This window comes from Triticum aestivum, chromosome 6D (assembly GCF_018294505.1).
Source record: "Triticum aestivum cultivar Chinese Spring chromosome 6D, IWGSC CS RefSeq v2.1, whole genome shotgun sequence".
In the NCBI taxonomy this organism is placed as follows: domain Eukaryota; kingdom Viridiplantae; phylum Streptophyta; class Magnoliopsida; order Poales; family Poaceae; genus Triticum; species Triticum aestivum.
In genome coordinates this window covers 468,100,474-468,117,535 of record NC_057811.1, presented here as the reverse complement: position 1 = coordinate 468,117,535, position 17,062 = coordinate 468,100,474, and the positions used below count along the sequence as shown (strand labels likewise).

General features: G+C 49.5%; 2 protein-coding genes across 2 annotated transcripts; one reads left to right on the top strand and one right to left on the bottom strand.

Annotated features, from left to right (window-relative positions):
* Positions 1–1,019: 1,019 nt before the first annotated feature.
* On the top strand, positions 1,020–1,881 carry LOC123142046 (uncharacterized). The gene has a single exon (XM_044561073.1). The coding sequence runs from the start codon at positions 1,166–1,168 to the stop codon at positions 1,637–1,639; it is 474 nt and encodes a 157-aa protein (XP_044417008.1). The 5' UTR covers positions 1,020–1,165; the 3' UTR covers positions 1,640–1,881.
* Positions 1,882–3,941: 2,060 nt separating this feature from the next.
* LOC123142045 (protein FAR1-RELATED SEQUENCE 7) lies at positions 3,942–5,750 on the bottom strand. The gene is made up of 4 exons (XM_044561072.1): positions 5,562–5,750; positions 5,377–5,475; positions 4,412–5,290; positions 3,942–4,337 (listed from the first exon to the last, which is right to left on the bottom strand). The coding sequence occupies exons 1-4, from the start codon at positions 5,634–5,636 to the stop codon at positions 4,287–4,289; spliced, it is 1,104 nt and encodes a 367-aa protein (XP_044417007.1). The 5' UTR covers positions 5,637–5,750; the 3' UTR covers positions 3,942–4,286.
* Between the last annotated feature and the right edge of the window lie 11,312 nt (positions 5,751–17,062).

The following is a 17,062-nucleotide window of genomic DNA, read 5'->3' as shown; positions in this document are numbered from 1 at the left end:
GTGGAGGCGAGCGGGAGGGAGTGGAGGCGAGTGGGATCGCCGTCGGCGGCGGCGGCCATCTAGGGTTCAATCTGCAATTAAAATCACCAACTCTTCAATTATATGCTTTCTAAAAAAACATGTACTTCAATTATGTGAGCATATGGACAAATACTGTATATTGGAGATCCACAACTATACGACGGAGCTCGCATGATCGGAAGTAAATTTTAGGAGGGTCTGGCCCCGCCCTGCTTTCTCCAACAACAACAAAAGGGCCGGGACGCCTCCGGCCCGTCGCTCGTCTTTAATCAGTAGGCCATCTGATCACCAGCAACCACGAGTGATGCTCGTGTGTCGTTCGGAAGTCGGCCTGGTTTCAAGCAAAGCGGAGGCGATCCCACGGCCGGCGGCTGGGGTCCGGTCGCTGGCGCGTCACGTCCTCTGGTCCTGCATCGCTCTGAACGTTGGAGGGTGACTTGCTCTTCTTCTGGGACCCTTGTTTCACTGTGCCAGGACAGGTTTAGGCCCCGGTTTGATTGACACTGACAGCAGCATGCAAATGACGAAAAAAAGATGAGGTGGGTCCGCACGCACGATTCGGATCGGCACTGCTCAATTCCAGCCTTTTCTGAACAGAAACCCACGCATCAGTGATGTTCACACGGGAAACCGTTCGTATGTTAAGCTTTTTCTGGAGTATGAAGACTAGCGATATGCTACTAATCAGAATACTGGTACGTGTCCATTAAAAAAAAAAAGAGTACTCGTTTGTGGTGCAAGAAATTGGCCAGCATTTTGACACAAAATATCCCAAGCAAGCTGGCAAGCCTGTAAAAGCATGTAAATCTTTATATGTCTAGCATTTCTGAGGACCTACCTGTCTTGAATCCGAGACCGATTCCGGTATGCTGCCGTCCGGGCCCACGGCACAGCCACCCACAGCGCCCACCCGTAATCCCCACCCACTGAAGCTCGGAGTTCTCTATAAATTGCACCCAGCCCGCTTCTCTCAGGTTTACTCCCGATTCCATCTCCTCCACGCACCCGATTCCAACTGCTCGCGCTCCTCGATCTCTCTCTCTCTCTCTCTCTCTCTCTCTCTCTCTCTCTCTCTCTCTCTCTCTCTCTCTCTCTCTCTCTCTCTCTCTCTCTCTCTCTCTCTCTCTCTCTCTCTCTCTCTCTCATGGCGACAGCAACCACAAGTCCACCCAGCGGCCCGGTGCTCTCCATACCCAGCTACCGCTCCGCCTCGCCCACCCGCGTCAAGCTCGCCGGCGGCAACGCCAACGGCGCCACCCGCTCGCGGAGCAAGTCCGTCAGCGTCTCCTCCCCGTCGTCCACTAGGAGCCGGCGGTCCTGCATGTGCTCCTCGACGAACCACCCGGGCTCGTTCCGTTGCAGCCTCCACAAGGAGCGCAAGCAGGAGGCGGCCCCCGCCGGGAGCAGCAAACCGGCTTCTCCTCCATCCATCCGCCGCGCCTGCAGTCTAGGCTCGAAGCGCATGGACAGCACTCAGTGTGCCCGCCGGGCCCTCGCGCCGTCCCCCGCCGCGCAGCAGTCGCAGCAGCGGAGGCGCGCGGGCGGGTTCCGCCCCAGGCCCAGCCGTCTCTCCACCGTTTCCGTGGCCGGCGAGCGTCCCAGCGACAACTACCAGTAAACAAATCAACGTCGACATGCCATAGCAAGATACTACAGTTAGATGCTTTTGAGTTTTGACCCAATTTGACTCGGACCTGGTCAGTTTAGCTAGCCCGTAGCAGTAGGTGGAGTGAGCCTCTTCCTCCTCTCTTGTGTAATCTGTACATGCAGTGAGCTCGTCCTCTGCTCTCCGTGGTGTAAAACGGACGCCCTTGGTTTTGGATATAACTACATGAGTTATAAATTCAGACACATGGTTCATGCATCTCATCTTTGACCCGTGACGGGTGGCTTATCCGTCCATGGATGATTTGTTTGCCGCAACAACTTTGTGCTGCTAATTCAGTTTCAGTTTCTGGAGTGTGGATGCGTCTCGCCCCTGTTTCGGTTTCGGATAAGCTCTGCAAAGAGATCATGGCGTCTCGCCGTCGCCTGCTCCCGTCACGCCGTACCCGTGCGTGCCGCGGCCGAACGGATCAGGCGAGGCCAAACACGCACGGGGCGATTCTGACGAGATTTGTGTAGAATTTTCAAGATCAAATCGATGAATGAACTGAGATATTTCTTCTTCCCTGTCCTGATACTTTACTGTTGGCGCGAGCGACGGCGTAGCGGTTGGGATTCCCCCTCCAACTCCTGAACTTGCGCAAGAAGATGATGGTGGGCTCGCACTCGCAGAGGTGGCGAGCTTCTTGTTTAGTGTTGAAGGCCATACTTAATCAGTTCCGTTTCTAGGCCGGAAATGAGTTGCTCGGCACACCTCCCATCTCATCTCTCTATCAAATACGGTGTTTCTTTTGCTTAACGATCCGATTACTGATCATACATTGTACTTGGATCTTCTGCTGAAAACCGTTTGTCTGTGTGTACGTACTCTACACTGGATGCGTTGGGCATGTAGTAGCTGCTAAGCAAACAAACCAAGTGGGTTCGCTCACGGTGGAATAAAGTACTCGTTGAATATCTGACGAGTTGGTAGTACATTGTAACCAACTCGTAAAAATATCCATTTGCTAACCAGATATTCAGAATCGTCAGCGTCGCTAACATGCCCGCGCTGACCATTTTCAGACGCCGGGCTCGGTCGCGCGTGCGGACGCACAAATGCCACTGACGCGAGCGGAGGGAACTCTCTTGCCCGCGCACCAGGGCATATATATGATCGGGTCAGTGCAGAGTCACCCGGGCTGGAAGATCTGCCAGGCACCTGACCGGGCAGGCAATCCATGGCTACATACTGCGTTTTTCCAGTGTCCAGGTAGGACGCGAGGGCGACCGGTAGACCGGCCGGGGAAAAAAGTTCAGAATCGGTAAACCGTCGGTAAAAGCCATGCGCCAGAGGCAATGTACCGACCCAGAGCTGGCGGCGCCGCTAGTGAACCAGCTTATCCATCCATGGATGATTTGTTTGCCGCAACAACTTTCTGCTTTCGTTTATGTTTCTGTTTCTGGAGTGTGGACGCGCGCCCCTCTTTCGATTTTGGATAAGCTCCTCAGTGGCGTCTCGCCGTCGCTTGCTCCCGTCATATTTTTGTTGTCCAAGCCTCCAACTCTTGAACTTGCACAAGAAGATGATGTTGGGAGAACGGAAAAAAATCTGGTACGACCGGGTCGCACGAGGCCAAACGGAAGACCACCTCGCGCGCATGACATCTGGCAGCACGAATCTCAGCGCAGAGTCACCTTATCCCGAACCGAAGACCAGGTCGAGCGTGCATCAAATCCCTAGCCCAACTCCTCCAACGCCCCCAATTCCGGCCGCCGGCGTGATCCGCTCCGGCTGCTCGCCACATCGCCGCCGGTGTGCTCCTCGACGCTGGACCCAACTCCCCTGCTCGACGTCCTCCATTCCCGCGGGCACGACCGCGTTCGTTGGCGGCCCAGGTCGCGGCACCGTCGTAGGCTCGTAGCTGCTCGTCGGCATGCTCCTCGACGCCGGCCTGCTCGTGGCTCTCCATCCCCGCCGGCACCCACCATGTTTTCCGGCGGCCAAGCTCGCGGCGCCACGCCAAACAGCATCAACTAACAAGTTCCTGTAGATTTTTGTGTGTGATTTGAGCTGTAAAAGCCTGAACAAAGGCAACTATTCTGTATTTTCCTTTCTGAATTTTATTCTCTTACAAGACTGGCCTATGTTGTAAACGAATTTCTGTGTGAATGAAAGCTTGTGGAATTTGCAATGTATAGTTGTTCTTGTCCACACATAGCAGCAGAAGAAAATGATAGCTTCAGGTGAAACACTAGCACATAGCAGTAGAAGAAAATGATAACTTCAGTTTAATAGAATATATGTTTGATAACAGATGTTCAGCATTGTCAGGTGACACACACATAGCAGCAAAATAAAAGGATAGCTCCAGTTTTATGTAAACCAAATACATAAACCATATAGCTGACATGCCCAGCTAACTAGCATTGAGGAACCAACAAGACATTATGCATCAACGCACGATCGGGCTCGTCATGGCTGAAACCTTGATGTACTAGCACCACCGCTGAAATCCAGTTGACGAGCGCCGGCGGTGTTGTGCCATCTCCATGAGCTTCAACCAATAGTCTTGTGAATTCTCCTTGGATAGGTTGACCTAAAAATGATGGATACTCTCCAAATGCCATGGATATTGATGGATTTATAGTACCACCAAAATCATATTCGGAAGGGCCAGCTACGGACGGCACAAACACGGACTCCTTTGCCGGATAGTTTGTACCTTTTCCTGCAAATTGTATGTAGATATAAGAAATAGAAATGAAACATTGCTACTTATTCACACAGAACAAGCAAAGGTACCTTTTTTTTTTGCCTTTCTTTGCTCCCTCTAGCACATCTTTTGATCTTTTTTTGCTTTGAACCTTTTATTCGTTCAGGAGCTCTAAATGGCATCATTGTTGAAAATGTGGTGTCAAAGGAAAGGGCATCTCCAAAGACAGAATAGTCCATGATAGCTTGTCCATCAGTCCAAAAGATGTTCATTATTGTACCATCATCATCATCTAACTGCATGGCATAGAAAAACGAAGGGTCCTCAGCTTGCTTGTTCTTTAGATACTCCATTAATGTTTGTGCATCTTTGGTTTCCATATACTTTGAGCGCTCACTTCGCAAATAATTGTTGCAATCCATTTGCAAGAAGGGTATAGCATCTTTACCATACCAAAGCTCGCAAAAATCATAAATTTCGGCTTGTCTAATTCCCGATGTCCTCATTTGCTTAATCATGTGGCGATCGGCATGTAAGAGTTGACGCTGCGATCTAAGCATGTGCCTCTTATCTGGACTTACAAGCTGGTGATTGTGGTCGAGCGTAACTTTCTGAGCAGTCCAAATTCCCTCTTGATTGATGCTGAATTGAACTCGAGCCATACAATTAGTCCTCGAAATAGCTTGTTCTTTCTTGGCCACATGTGTTGGATTAGCATTTTTCACACCTGCCTTGCTACAAACAAAATATCTGGAACTTAAAGTCCCATCTGCCTTAAACTTCAAGCGGCACTTCCTAATGCTAAATCCCTTGGTTTGAGCATAAGAATTGTAAAATTGGTACGCCTCTTCTTCAGACTGAAAGCACTTCCCAACTCTTGGAACATTATCTGCATCTTGTATGTCTTGATTATTCACTGGTGTGTTGCTCATTCTCGGCTGGCCATTAGTCTCAGTTCTTGGCAATTGCTGCAAGGTAATTGAATCAATCAAGAGATGCTTCAGGAAGAGAGGATCGTGCTAGCTGTTGCATGTGTACTGGTTACTGAACTTACCATGGTTGGAGTAGCTGTGGGCAGAGAGGATTCTGATGCAGAGGCCGCCGGTGTGCTGCTCATCGAGGGCTGGCCAGTTATCGAAATCGTTGGAAATTGCTGCAAGGTAATTGAATCAATCAAAAGAGGCTTCAGGAAGAGAGGATTGTGCTTGGTGTGGCATGTGTACTGATTATTGAACTTACCCTGATTGGAGTAGCCGTGGGCAGAGAGGTGGTCTCCCGATCCAGTGCCTCGTTGCCCTCGTCGGGCTGCGCCATCTTGGCACGCCGTCGCCGGCGAGATGGAAGAGACGGAGATGGGTTTTTTTGTTTTGGAAGATGAAACAGATTAGAAGCTGAAAGGACGGGGCGTGGGGCGTGGAGCGTGGGAAACGGAAGTGGTGGGCTGGAAGTCAGGCGAACGCTGTGTTGAGATTCGTACGCCAGATGTCATGCGCGCGAGGTGGTCTCCCGTTTGGCCTCGTGCGACCCGGTCGTACCAGATTTTTTTCCTGGGAGAACGGTGGGCGCGCGCGCAGCTGGCCAGCTTCTTGTTAGGGTTTCTTCTTCTTTCTTTGATCAGTTGTGCTACTCCCTTTTTCTCAACGAGCGAAAAATATTAGTGCCCTTTCCAAACGTTGAAACAGCTACCTCCCAATCCCAAGTGGAGTTGCTGAGGGTGGAATATACTAGTACTACTAGTTTAATTAACGAACTTTTTGAATATCTGCGTAGTTGCTTTTTGGCACTACAACGACCCACAACAAACTCGTCAAATATTCAACGGGCATTTGTTGACCAGAAGAGGCTCTGGAGCGTCAGCGTCAACGACGGTCGAGCAGGTCAGCAGAACGGATGCCCGATCGCGCCGGGCTCCGTCGGAGGTCGGAGGCATAGTTGGACTTGGCGCTTCGGAACGAAGGTTGGTCTCTCTACTCTCTTGCCAGAGACACGACACTCGCTTCAGGGACTCTGTCTTGCCAGAGCACCAGGGCACGATCGAGTCACGGCACAGTCACTCGGCCGGGAATTATTCTGGAAGTCTCGGAACCGGGAGAAGTTCGGTGACACCTGGCCGGGCAGGCAATACCCATGGCTGCGTACGGTTTTCCACTGTCTCCGGACGGATACGAGCTTGGTTGGTCCAGGTAGGACGCGAGCGCGACCCGTAATAATAAGCCGGGGGAAAAGTACTGTACATCGAATTGGCAAAGTGCAGGTAAACGGCCTGCGCCGGAAGCAATGTAGCAGCAGAGAGCGGGCGGCCCCGACTCTGCGCGACACGTACGGCTAGGCGTTGGGAAATTACATGGGCGATCGGCCATCAAGACATGCGTAAATTACCGAAAATGCTAAACACACGGACAAAGACGGGCTGATTACGGACCCCTTAACGTTAATTTTTTTCTCTCCCCCTGATTTCGGGGATCTCCAACTAGAAGATGCCACCTAGCTCAGGCTGTAAGTGGACACAGGCTGTCCACGGCGGTCACTTAAAAGCCCACATAATTCATGTTCGTGGACGGCCACGTAACTTGGGCTATGAGAAGTGGGATAACCCACGGACGACACAGAGCCCACATCGTTCGATCGTGCCCCTCTTCCTTCCTCGTTCCTCCAATCCTGCAGCGCCGCCGCGGTATGCTAGGGTAAGCCGCCGCCTAGCGCTGCGGTCCACCTTCTCATGGCCGGCCTAGCGCAACCGTCCACCTACCCCATGGACACCACACCACCGCCTTGCAAGGCGGAAAAATCTGATTGAGGATGATGCTAAATTGAAGGCGGAAAATGTTCGCAAGGCAAAGGAGGTTGCTGCAAAGGAAGCTAAACCTTGCAAGGTACGAAAGGGCAATGTTTTACTTTACTTATTTGACATATCCAGTCATTTAACCTGCTATCAGATTGTGCACTTTAGTACATCTGAATCTTGGCATATACTAGTAGTATTCCTCTACAAGTTGGAAATGCTCTTCATCTTTCAGACTAGTTATCCAACTCGTCTTCTTTCTATGATAAAGATTAGTCTACTTATATGATAATTCTTAACAGAATTCTGACCCATGGTTGTTTACATTGTTGTAAAGAGCTAGTCCACGAGTTTATTCTCGTGGCGAGCCCCCAGGGGTCAATATGTTAGCAAGATCAGCTGCATTGAAGGGGGTGTCATCGGCGGCGAGGCAAGCTTCCACAAAAAGGGCAAAGTTAGCAGATCAACTAGAGACACCTGCTTCACAGTGGACGCCGCTACAGAACACCCCCTCGCTTCAAAATCTATCTCCTGCAGCCAGAAGACCTAGTTCCCATGGTAAGATTTGCTTCCGGATATTCCTACGGTCAACTTTGTAGAGTAACACGTGATGCCTCTAAATATTCAACGTCTATCTCAATTATCCAAAACAATAAGCTACGCACAAGGGGCGCTAACTGGGGCTATCCACGTGCCCACTCGCCATTGCCCAAGAGAGAGAGACATCAGCGTATCCTTTTCCTGTTCTCACATGAATCCTTCTTCCCCTTTTCGTTTTTCCTCCCCACAGTGGCGGCTAGGGTTGCTGCCGCCAGCGCCGCATCCGGCTCCCACTCCACCAGCAGCTCCTATTCCCCTCTCATCTCTTTTTGTGCACGCGAAGATGCAGTGGAGGTGGTTCTCATCGAAGGAGGCGGGGGTTGAGGAGAGGAAAACATCTACCGCATCTCCATCCTCCACGTTCACGGCTGTCGCGTGAGGTCGAGCAAGGCGAAGCGGGTGTCCGTGGGAGAACTAAGACGTAGAGCCCCTGCAAGCAACATCTCCCTCGCTCCTGAGCCGCAGCACAGCGCTGTCCCATCCAGATGACGGATTGAGCACGAGACTGGTGCTGCCATGGTCGCCCTCGCCTCTTCTCCGTCGCCCATTGCCGCCAAATCCCCCTCTCCTTATCACCATCAGGTAACAGACCCCCTGCATCCCATTTGTTTCTTTTCCCCTTTGCCTCTTCTCCATTTCTCCTGTGATGCAGCAGCACATGCAGGATCTGGGAGCTACTTGGACTTGAAGCAGCAAGTCATGCCTATGAGGGAATCAGAGGTGAGTGCCAGAGGAGCCTCATCAGCCCCCACAAATCTATAAGGAGTGCTAGCGTTAAGCCGATCCATGTTTTCTGCAACTTATGTGTTTGATGAAATTCCTGCAAGCCAACTGTTCACTGAGCCCCCCCTAATTCAGTTATTTCAGTTGGTTAATAGACATTGCTGGTGATTCACTTGCAAACAGTTAATTAGATTGATTTTTTGTTATGTTCATTCAGCTTATTCACATAATCACATTCACAGATTTAGTTTGCTTTGGTTATGCCCATGATTTTTTTTAGATGTTATGCCCATGATTTTTTTTCAGTATTCCGTTTGGAGAATGGAGTCAAGGCCTGTTTCCAAGATGATGGCGGATAAGAACAAGAGGAAGAGGGCCCTGGCTTGCTTTTTCTATGATACATTGCGTTTAATTACAATATATATATAATCAACAGCGGCGGCGTTTGTCCTTTATATATAATCAGCAGAGATGTAAACATCATAGTCAAGATTACCATTGAACAAATTTAACTGAATTGAAAGGTGGCTATTACAGAAACTTTGTGTACCTTTATTGTGGGCTCTGCTGAAGGATTGCAATTATTTGTGTACTAAATCGGTGTTGGCAGTAACCTGTTTTAGTTTTTTACGGACTTGAAGTAAATCTCTATTATTTGGTTCTGCGCTTTAGAATGGTGAAGTTGTCGAACAGTACCAATCACAACTACTATCTTTAACTGTTCAGCTTGTATAGTATGTCAATATCTTTTGATTCTGCACTTCGGTAGGGTGAAGTTGTTATATGATGCATTCACGGCTATTATCTTTTCCTGTCTAGCCTATATAGTATTTCAATATATTTGGATTAAACTAGGTATTTTAGATTACCCTCATAAATATTTGATTTTGCAGCTGAGCTGCTCATTCTTTAGAAGTAATGTGCTCATGTTCTTTCGTCCATTTGAATTTGCAGCTGAGCCTTTTGTGAATTGAGAGATTGTTCAGAGGTCTCACGAGAGGCACAGAAGGGTGTAGCCTGTGCCACAGAGAGCATCAGACAGGCCTAGGTACAATGACAGAACCCGCCACCAACGGAGGAGGGAGAACCAACAACGGTGATGAGCTGAGGTGCTTGTTGTAAGATAAAAAAAACAAGCCCTGGTGGTTTCCGCCAGGTAAGCTGAAAGGATAGATATCATCTACGGAATAGGAGAACTGCATGTTTACTATGGCAACCTAAAAGGCAAAAAACAGGGAACTAACCTCTTTTCCTGTTATGGCGCTGCTAGAAGGAGGGCGCGAGAGGGCCGGCCGGGGGCCTTTTTGCCCACGGCCGGGCAAGAGGGAAGGGATTTCCTTCTTAATTCTTGCTTGATTAGATTGATACATCTCCTCTCTTTATATAGAGAGGTTTACTTGACTCCCAAGCAAGGCTTACTTGACCCCTAAGCAAGCGACCCTTATCTCTAATTAACCCTAAGACTTACGGGCTATACCGCCAGCCCAGGCCATTAGGCCCATTACGTACTCTAACACTACACCCCACCTAGACATGCAGCTTGTCCTCGAGCTGCAACCTAACCAACTTATAACCATGACTCGACGCAACACAAACCTAACACCTAAAAACAAGCCTTTTACATCTCGGCTTGTTTTATTACTCTCAACCTGAAATGGACTATGACGCTTTATTTTGGACCCCTGAACATAAAGTGGACACCATCCGGCATCCGCACGTCGGACGTGCACGTGTACAGCCACCTGGATCCCATGGACACCATCTGGACAAAAGGAGTGCATGTGTATGGCCACCGGGAAGTGGTCGCAAGAGCGACCAGCAGAGGCGCCCTCGCGGCGGCCGGCGGCGGAATGCAGTGGTGCTACGCGGTGCGCTCCTGTTGGTGACACCCTGCCTTCTCCCCGCCGGACGGCTGTTGGTCTGCACCGCACAGAGAAGAGTGGAGGGCTTGCGATGGAGAATGACGAGGAGGGTTGCGCACCCCCAACCGCCGATGTCGCAGACTTTGAGGTCGCTGCCCACGGGAAAAACAGCATGCCCAAGATCCCCGACGCAGCGGACGAAATCGAGGTCCTTTGCACAGCGAAGCACAGCTGGGAGGAGCGGCAGCTGCAGACCACGCATCTCCCGCACACGCCGATGCGCTAGGAGGCCGCGCGCAGCAGCCTGCAGCCTCACCGCCGCTGACACGTGGCGGGTAGTAATCCAAGCCGGAAGCGGTGACGGCGGGAACTTGATCTGCTGGATGGGGACGCCCTGGGGAAGCGGTAATGGCGACGGCGGGAACTTGATCTGGTCGATCGGGACTCCCGCCGGCGCGGTCGATGCGGGGCCGGAGCTGACCGGCGGTGGCTGCTGCAGCGGAGCGCCGGGCGCGGCGGAGGCCGCCTGGGGCGGCGGCTGCCACTGTAGCCAGGGCGCGGCGATGGTGGCAGTGGATGGTAGCTGCAGCGGCCCGGCGAGCGCGGCGGGGACGCCCTGGGGCAGCGGCAGCGGCTGCTGCGGCGGAGCGCCAGGCGCGGCGAAGGCCGCCAGGAGCGGCGGCTGCCACTGCAGCCAGGGCGGGGCGGTGGATGGCAGCTGCAGCGGCCCGGCGAGCACGGCGGAGGCCGCTTGGTGCAGCGGCTGCCACGGCAGCCACAGCGGCGCGGTGGCGGCGATGGGCGGCGCAGCCGGGTGCGGCCCATAGGACCCGGCCAAGAACAGGCGGATCTCCTGGACCGCCTGGGTTAGTTCCCTCAGTGCCCCGGACACCTCCGGGGTGAGGACGGCGGAGGCTGGCGCGACGGAGGATCCCGGCAGCGGAAGAGACGGGTTGGGCGGCGGTGAAGGCATGATCGAACCGAAGCTAGCTGATACCAAATTGTTATGGCGCTGCTAGAAGGAGGGCGCGACAGGGCCGGCCGGGGGCTTTTTGCCCACGGCCGGGCAAGAGGGATGGGATTTCCTTCTTAATTCTTGCTTGATTAGATTGATACATCTCCTCTCTTTATATAGAGAGGTTTACTTGACTCCCAAACAAGGCTTACTTGACCCCTAAACAAGCGACCCTTATCTCTAGTTAACCCTAAGACTTACGGGCTATACCGCCAGCCCAGGCCATTAGGTTCATTACGTACTCTAACATCTCCTATCCTCGCAGAACTGGAAGAAAGAGTCAAATTTGGATCTGTCATTCACAAATAAGCAACAAAGAATATCAAGCCAGACTTGAAGGTGAGCTCGTGATTCTTGGGGTCTCTTGGTGGTGGTACTCAGCATCCTCCCACATGAAAATCGGAATGGTGAGTCGCATTAGAAAAGAGTTATATGATTTACAGAAATGTATAAGAAGCTTATGTGATGTTTTCAAGTATGCGATGGTACAAATCAGACATGGAGGCGTTGAGGCCAGAGGAGATTGCGCCGACAGAAAATGACTTGTGCTCAACATCCCCATGTTCATAATCATCGACGAAAGAAAGTTGTGTTTTCTTAAGTTGGGGTTTGATCCTGCACGGATCAAAAGACCAACAACCAACCTGAAAGAAAATAGATAGATATGATTATATAAGCTTAATATTAATTGTTTCAGAGTATTCCCATATTCCTCCTGCCTAATGAAATATTTCCATGCAATTTTAAGTATGGTCGATGCCTGATATTAGTTTCTCTATGCACGTCATGTGCATGGTTAGCTGTATATATTTGAGCTTGCACACATATGTAGAGGCATGCGGAATTCACCAGTTCCTAGATAACTTGATATTTCAACGTGCTTTGGTAACTCTGTATATGTGTTCTAAATCATAAGTCTGGTGGTTTTTTTAGTTACTCTCCTCCTTCAAGGGCAGTGCTTGTGTTAGACATTTTTGGGATGTCACCCTATGAATTTTGGTGGGGAAAGATAGAAGGAAAATGGATTAATGGATTATGACTGTAGTTATTAGTTTGGGTGGGTTGGATGTTGTGTGTATCTAGTGTTTCTGGTTCTGGATTGTGAAATATTTCTTTTATTGAATGTTTTCCCTTATACTGGATTATGTTATCACATGAAACAGTCCACTAGGAGCAAAGCTCAGCTGCTTGCAATAGTCAATAATTAGAATGACACATTTGGTCACCGAATCACCACGGTGAATACATCTTATGCCAACTTTTTTTTACCTTCTATTGTTCAAATCTGAAAGAAAACATATTTTGTTTGATTTGTTGTGCGTACCTTCATTCTCCATTTCATTATGCTACACTTAAATTCAGTCATCCAATAAGTAGCATGTGTCTTTGTTATAAAAAATAAGTAGTGCATCACACCATATTGTAGCACATTTACCTACAGCTGATTGTCTATGCCATTGTTATTATACTATAAAGGGAAATAATCAACCATTAGATGAACTAGGGTATGTATTCTGGACACTGTCTATCTGTGTTGATATTTTTATGTTGAGGTATAAAGAAATTGCTTGATTTTATTGTTCTTTTCACCTTTGATGTATAAAGGGTCTTTAATTTATAAGATTTGTAAGATTGGCCATTAATAATGAGATTGTTTGCTTTCTGATTATACTAATTCCTCCAACTAACTCCTAAGGCTCAAACTTAATAAACTGTTTGTTTGCTGATTTTACTGATTCCTGTGATTAGGGCTCTCTGACATGGTTTCCAATGTCAGTGCTGGTCTGAAGCTTTGTGTGTTCCCATGCTTAGGAGTTACAAGGAGCAATGGTACAATTTTCCAATCTGCTATGGTCTTGCACTGATCTTCTGTTGAAGAATGATCCTTAGCTTAATTACTTAGCTTGATGTCTTTTCTCGAGGATAGGTTTGGAGCTTGCGTCCAGTTTTGTATAATATTGAGCCTTAGGTCCAAACAATTTATAATATTCATTTCAGTTATTTATAAATTTATCATCTATTTTTTCTTAGTAGCACGATATTTATGTCTGTTTCATGTGCCACTTCATTTATGCTTGGAGCCTTTTAATTTATTGCTGGAGGCACTTGAGTTAACATGATTATTGTCCCAAGCTGTGTCAGATGTTCCACGAGATAGCCCGATGGGCATGTTAGTTCTGTTTATGTTCTTGTTTACATGCAGCAGTATACTTTGTTACTTCTGTTTCATTTCCTGTTTACATGTACATTCATTAATTTCCGCGTTTGAATCCCCTTAAGTAGTAAGGTGAGCTCACAAGCTTGGGACTTGAGCCACATGATCTTGAGAAAGGCACCATACATTGCTTTTGCAAGACACGGACGACTACGGATACGACTACCCATGGTGGTTTCTATGTTCAGAGGAGACATCCTGAAGAGTGTCTTCCTCTCGTACTTTGCAGGGCATGTCTCCGAATCCACCATCCCAAGAATTGGTAGCCAAAGATCTCAGTGGAACTGGGTGATTTTACAATTTGAGCATTCAGCTTGAAGCCCCTTTAAACTTCCAGTCGATGTGTTCTTATTGTTTTGATGTAGCACTTCATGTCACAATTGAATGTTGAATTCTTACCACTGCAGAAACTTGCAACATATATATCGATTCATTGCTTCATGAGTATCTGTAGGCTCTCTCCCTCTGTGTTATTCTATCTCATGCCTTCTAGTGTTTTGTGTTTCATATGCCCTAATCTCCTTTTATTGGAGTATCATTTATTTAGCACTTTTGAAATTTGTACTCCAACTTCTTCATTAGATGACATGTCCATGTGTTGCCAGATACCAACATGGCAAGTGGAAGGGGCGGATGCCAACCCGACACCGCCTAGCTTCCTCTTAGGAGGCGCCACAAGGTGGTGCCCCAACCCCTAGTAATTTATAAACCTGCAACATACTGCATGAACCATATGCGCCAGTTCACCGGTTCAATGGCATAACCTGAATTATATTGAAACTGGACATATTATGAAGTGCATAATGAAGCAAGATGTACTGTTTAAAAACCCATGGGCCATCCACCTTGTTTTTGCAATGGTCGGACCACGGCACACTCTTAGGAAGTAGCTGCCGCCCGCCGAGAGCGGCAAGAGTATGCTCCTCCATCACTACAGGAATCAGGATCTTTGCCGACAGCCAGCTCTTTGCCGTCTGCTAGCTGACAGCAAAGAAGGCCTTTGCCATCAGCTTACAGAAAGCTGACGGTAAAGAAAGAGCGGACGACAAAGAGGTTGTTTGCCGTCAGCCTGCTCTTTGCCGTCTGCTAGCTGACGGCGTAGAGGATGGGTGGTCCACTAACGAGAACGACCTAACGGCCACTTTCTTTGCCGTCTGCTAGCAGACGACAAAGAAAGCGGCCGTTTTAACGACCGTTTCCCCTCGGCCCCACCCCACTAGCTAAGCTCTTTGCCGTCTGCTAGTAGACGGCAAAGAGCTGTGACCTAACTAAAAAGGGGCGAGTGCCCGCGCCCCACCCCTCTCTCTCTCCCCTCTCCCTCTCTCTTCCCTCACCTCACCCGCGCCGCCGCTGCCGGCCCCGACCCCCACCACCCCAGCTGGCCCCGCCGCCCCGGCACCCCGCCCCACCCCGCCGCCTCCTCCTCCACAGCCGGAGCCAAGGTGAAGTTTTTTTTGTTTTTTTCTACTATTCTTTGTTGCTTATGTTTAATTAGGTGTTATTAATAGGTTTAGGTTAGTGGTAGGATTAGGTTAGTGCTAGGTTTAGGTTTAGATAATTAGAAGAAGAAGAAAGATGAAAAAAAGAAGAATAAGTAGAAGAAGAGGAAAAAGGAAGAGGGTTGTGGATCGCCGGTCGCCGAGGGGATAGATTGTGGAGCCAGTGGGTCCCATCGGTATCGACGCCGTTGCCCATGCCGAGAATCCCTCGGTCCGAGTGCTGACCCGTCGACCATGCGTCGCCATACCAGAGGGCGCCCGGGGATGAGCGGGTTAGGGGGTTCCTCGATATCGATGGAGCCCTAAATAGCAAGTATCGTCGGTGCGAGATACATGCGGCCGTCGGTGTCGAACACTACATCCACGTCCCACAAGTGACGCCGGTGTCTGCCGTCCCACAGCAACAGTTATCGGGGTCGATGGCGGTCGAACACCTATGCGAATTTGTCTTGCAGCCTCTGCGATGACGATTAAAAACCAAGTGTTGAAACTTGAAACACCGAAACGGACTCAAGTCGGTTTGGTTGTTTGAAGTTTCAAAACTTGGCTTTAATCCACATGCAAGGGAGCTCTTCAGTTTCGTTGGCTTCAGGCCGGTCGCAAGTTTTCTTGCTTCGACTTGCAAAGACAGTTCCTGGATCCTCGCCATAAGTTCAGGAAAGACAAGCAGAACTTCATCAAAGGTAGAGTTTTCAAAAACTCTGCACCACCTCCATTGACAGGCCAAGAGACCCTGGATCAGTTAAACGCTCTCGAGCCAGATCCAGAGCGTCCAGGGTATTTCAAGGGGTATAATTCGGAACACGCCTGGACTCACAAGAAATGCTTGTGGGATCTGCCTTACTTCAAAGACCTCATTTGCCCACACTGTTGGGGAACGTAGTAATTTCAAAAAAAAATCCTGCGCACACACAAGATCATGGTGATGCATAGCAACGAGAGGTGAGAGTGTCGTCCACGTACCCTCATAGACCGTAAGCGGAAGCGTTATGACAACGCGGTTGATGTAGTCGTATGTCTCCACGATCGACCGATCCTCGTACCGAACGTACGGCACCTCCGCGATCTGCACACTTTCAGCTCGGTGATGTCCCATGAACTCACGATCCAGTAGAGCTTCGAGGAAGAGTACCGTCAGCACGACGGCGTGATGATGGTGATGATGATGCTACCGACGCAGGGCTTCGCCTAAGCAACGCTACAATATGACCGAGGTGGATTATGATGAAGGGAGACACCGCACACGGCTAAAAGATCAATGATCAACTTGTGTGTCTATGGGGTGCCCCCCTCCCCGGTATATAAAGGAGTGAAGGAGGGGAAGGGGGCCGGACTCCTAGGCGCGCCCCAAGGGGAGTCCTACTCCCATCGGGAGTAGGATTCCACCCCTTCCAAGAGTAGGAGTAGAAGGGAAGTGTTAGAAATAGGCTATAGTGTCCAACCGCCGTACGGACACATGTGTCCGTATGGTCGCGTCCCTTTGCCCGTACAGACGTATGTGTCCGTACGGGCACCTCTTCCCCATGTTGGTGCCCTCTCGAGGCGCCTCTTCAACTTGTATATAAATCCAAAGACTCGTCTAGCGGGCGTCTGGGCGCCCGCTAGTGCTTATGGGCGGCCTGCTTTTTAGGAAACTTACAGTCCCTTCGTCCCGATTAGGAAACCCGATTCTAAAATTACTGTAATCCAAAAGTGCTAAAAAAACACTGCTAATTAATCATCCCCTATGTGGTCTCTTCTCACGTGATGGATGACTGCATGCCGCAGTATTAATGTTCCTCATGTTTGTCCCTCGTGCATTAATTTTTGGTTTTCAAAATTATAAAAGACATATCTTCTAAACCGTGTGTCGAAATTCAGATCCGTTTTCACCGTTGAAACCCTCGCGACGTGCTCTTCAAAAGTAGATCCCGCATGGGGATATTTCGACGAACTAGTCTTTCTGCCAACTAAACATCAATGGGTGTGCAACTAGACTACATTGCCGTGTCAACTGAGCATATGTGTGTGCCAATAGTCCTGCCAATTAAACATCAATGTGTGT